The sequence below is a fragment of the Mastomys coucha genome, unplaced genomic scaffold (assembly GCF_008632895.1).
Source record: "Mastomys coucha isolate ucsf_1 unplaced genomic scaffold, UCSF_Mcou_1 pScaffold12, whole genome shotgun sequence".
Classification (NCBI taxonomy): domain Eukaryota; kingdom Metazoa; phylum Chordata; class Mammalia; order Rodentia; family Muridae; genus Mastomys; species Mastomys coucha.
This window is the reverse complement of record NW_022196894.1, coordinates 54,564,355-54,565,784: the sequence shown is the minus strand read 5'-3', so window position 1 is coordinate 54,565,784 and position 1,430 is coordinate 54,564,355. Positions and strand designations below refer to the sequence as shown.

Here is a 1,430-nt window from a genome sequence, read left to right as displayed (position 1 = left end):
TAAAATGACTGTGGTGGACGAGGAAGAGGTCCTCAATGAAGACATGAGAATGTAGATCGATTATGAATCCCTGAAAGCTACAAATGGCTAGGAGGCAGCTGCTCCTTTCCTCTCAGCTGAAGAAAATAGTTCTTTTTGTTGCTTTTTAAGGAAAAGGGCCTGAAAAATAAATAAATTACAACTACTAGCTTGGTTCTCATATCTTTAATGAACAACCTTTTCTTTTCTTTTCTTTCTTTTTTTTTCTTCTGGTTTTTCAATACAGGATTTCTCTGTATAGCTCTGGCTGTCCTGGAACTCACTCTGTAGACCAGCCTGTCCTTGAACTCAGAAATTCACCTGCCTCTGTCTCCCAAGTGCTGGGATTAAAGGTGTGCACCACCACTGCCTGGCAACAACCTTTTCTTCTAGCTTAATAAAAACCATCATGTTGGAACTGGAATATATTTATGTAATGAATTATCACAGATGCTACTTGCTGCTAATATTGACACACTTCTCAAGATGTGATTTATGGGTGTGTTTACTTTTTTCCTGGGGGACTAAGTTTAAGGCAATGCTCTTGCTTTAGCTTATTTATCTGTGTATTCACTGAATTGTAACTCTCTGCTCTCTCATATTTGTTATCCATCAACCTGCATAATAATGCTCTTGAAATCAGTTAGTTGAAAATTCATGTTAGAGGAGAAAAGAATGGTTGGAGAAGGAAATGAAGCGTGGAATTTCAATAATTCCAACCTAAATAGGCAGTGGTAACTGAAAAAGAAAAAGCCATCAAATGTATAGGTGTGTAAAATTCTGTGGATAGGGAGGGAAGGCATGTGAAAGAAGTGGTGAGTTTGTTCTCTTTTGTTTTTATTCAAAAAACAAACCCCAATTTCCCCCTACTCTTCTAGCTTTCATCATTTACAACCACCCTCCTAGCCTGATATTGGTGGAAATCTTTGTGCACCAACTGCTGATCTTCAGTGCTTTATTGAGTGGACTGGCTACCTTTATAGAATTCCTGCTCACAAAGAACAATGTAGTACTGGAGCTTCTGAGGTCAAGTCTCACCATGCTCCAGGGGGCTTGTTTCCTTCAGGTGAGTTGAGGCCTTTGAATTTACCTTGTTTCTACCTGCTGTTCTCTTCTTATTCACTGAGGTATTTTCTTATAGGCTCCATAGACATACTGCCTATACTGAAACTGTTGCTCTTTAGGCAGTTATGTCTTTAAATGACATAACCTTATATTCCTAGTGGGAACATTAGTACAACATCTGAGCAGGAAGTAGGATGTACCTGTTCTCACACATCTGACTATCTACTACATAGAAACCCTGAGTTGATGATAGTAGTCATCATCACTTCTTCATCATAAAACAGCATATTGCACCTGGACAGTGGTGGCACAAACCTTTAATCCCAGCACTTGGGAGGCAGAGGCAG

At 39.4% G+C, this 1,430-nt stretch overlaps 1 protein-coding gene across 1 annotated transcript in view; it reads left to right on the top strand.

Annotated features, from left to right (window-relative positions):
• LOC116086462 (transmembrane protein 45A-like) overlaps positions 1-1,430 on the top strand; it is a 54,264-nt gene that overhangs the window by 20,223 nt on the left and 32,611 nt on the right. Inside the window, exon 4 of the mRNA XM_031364718.1 lies at positions 897-1,084. Within this exon, the coding sequence (XP_031220578.1) occupies positions 897-1,084 (188 nt within the window). The remainder of the gene's footprint in view (positions 1-896; positions 1,085-1,430) is intronic.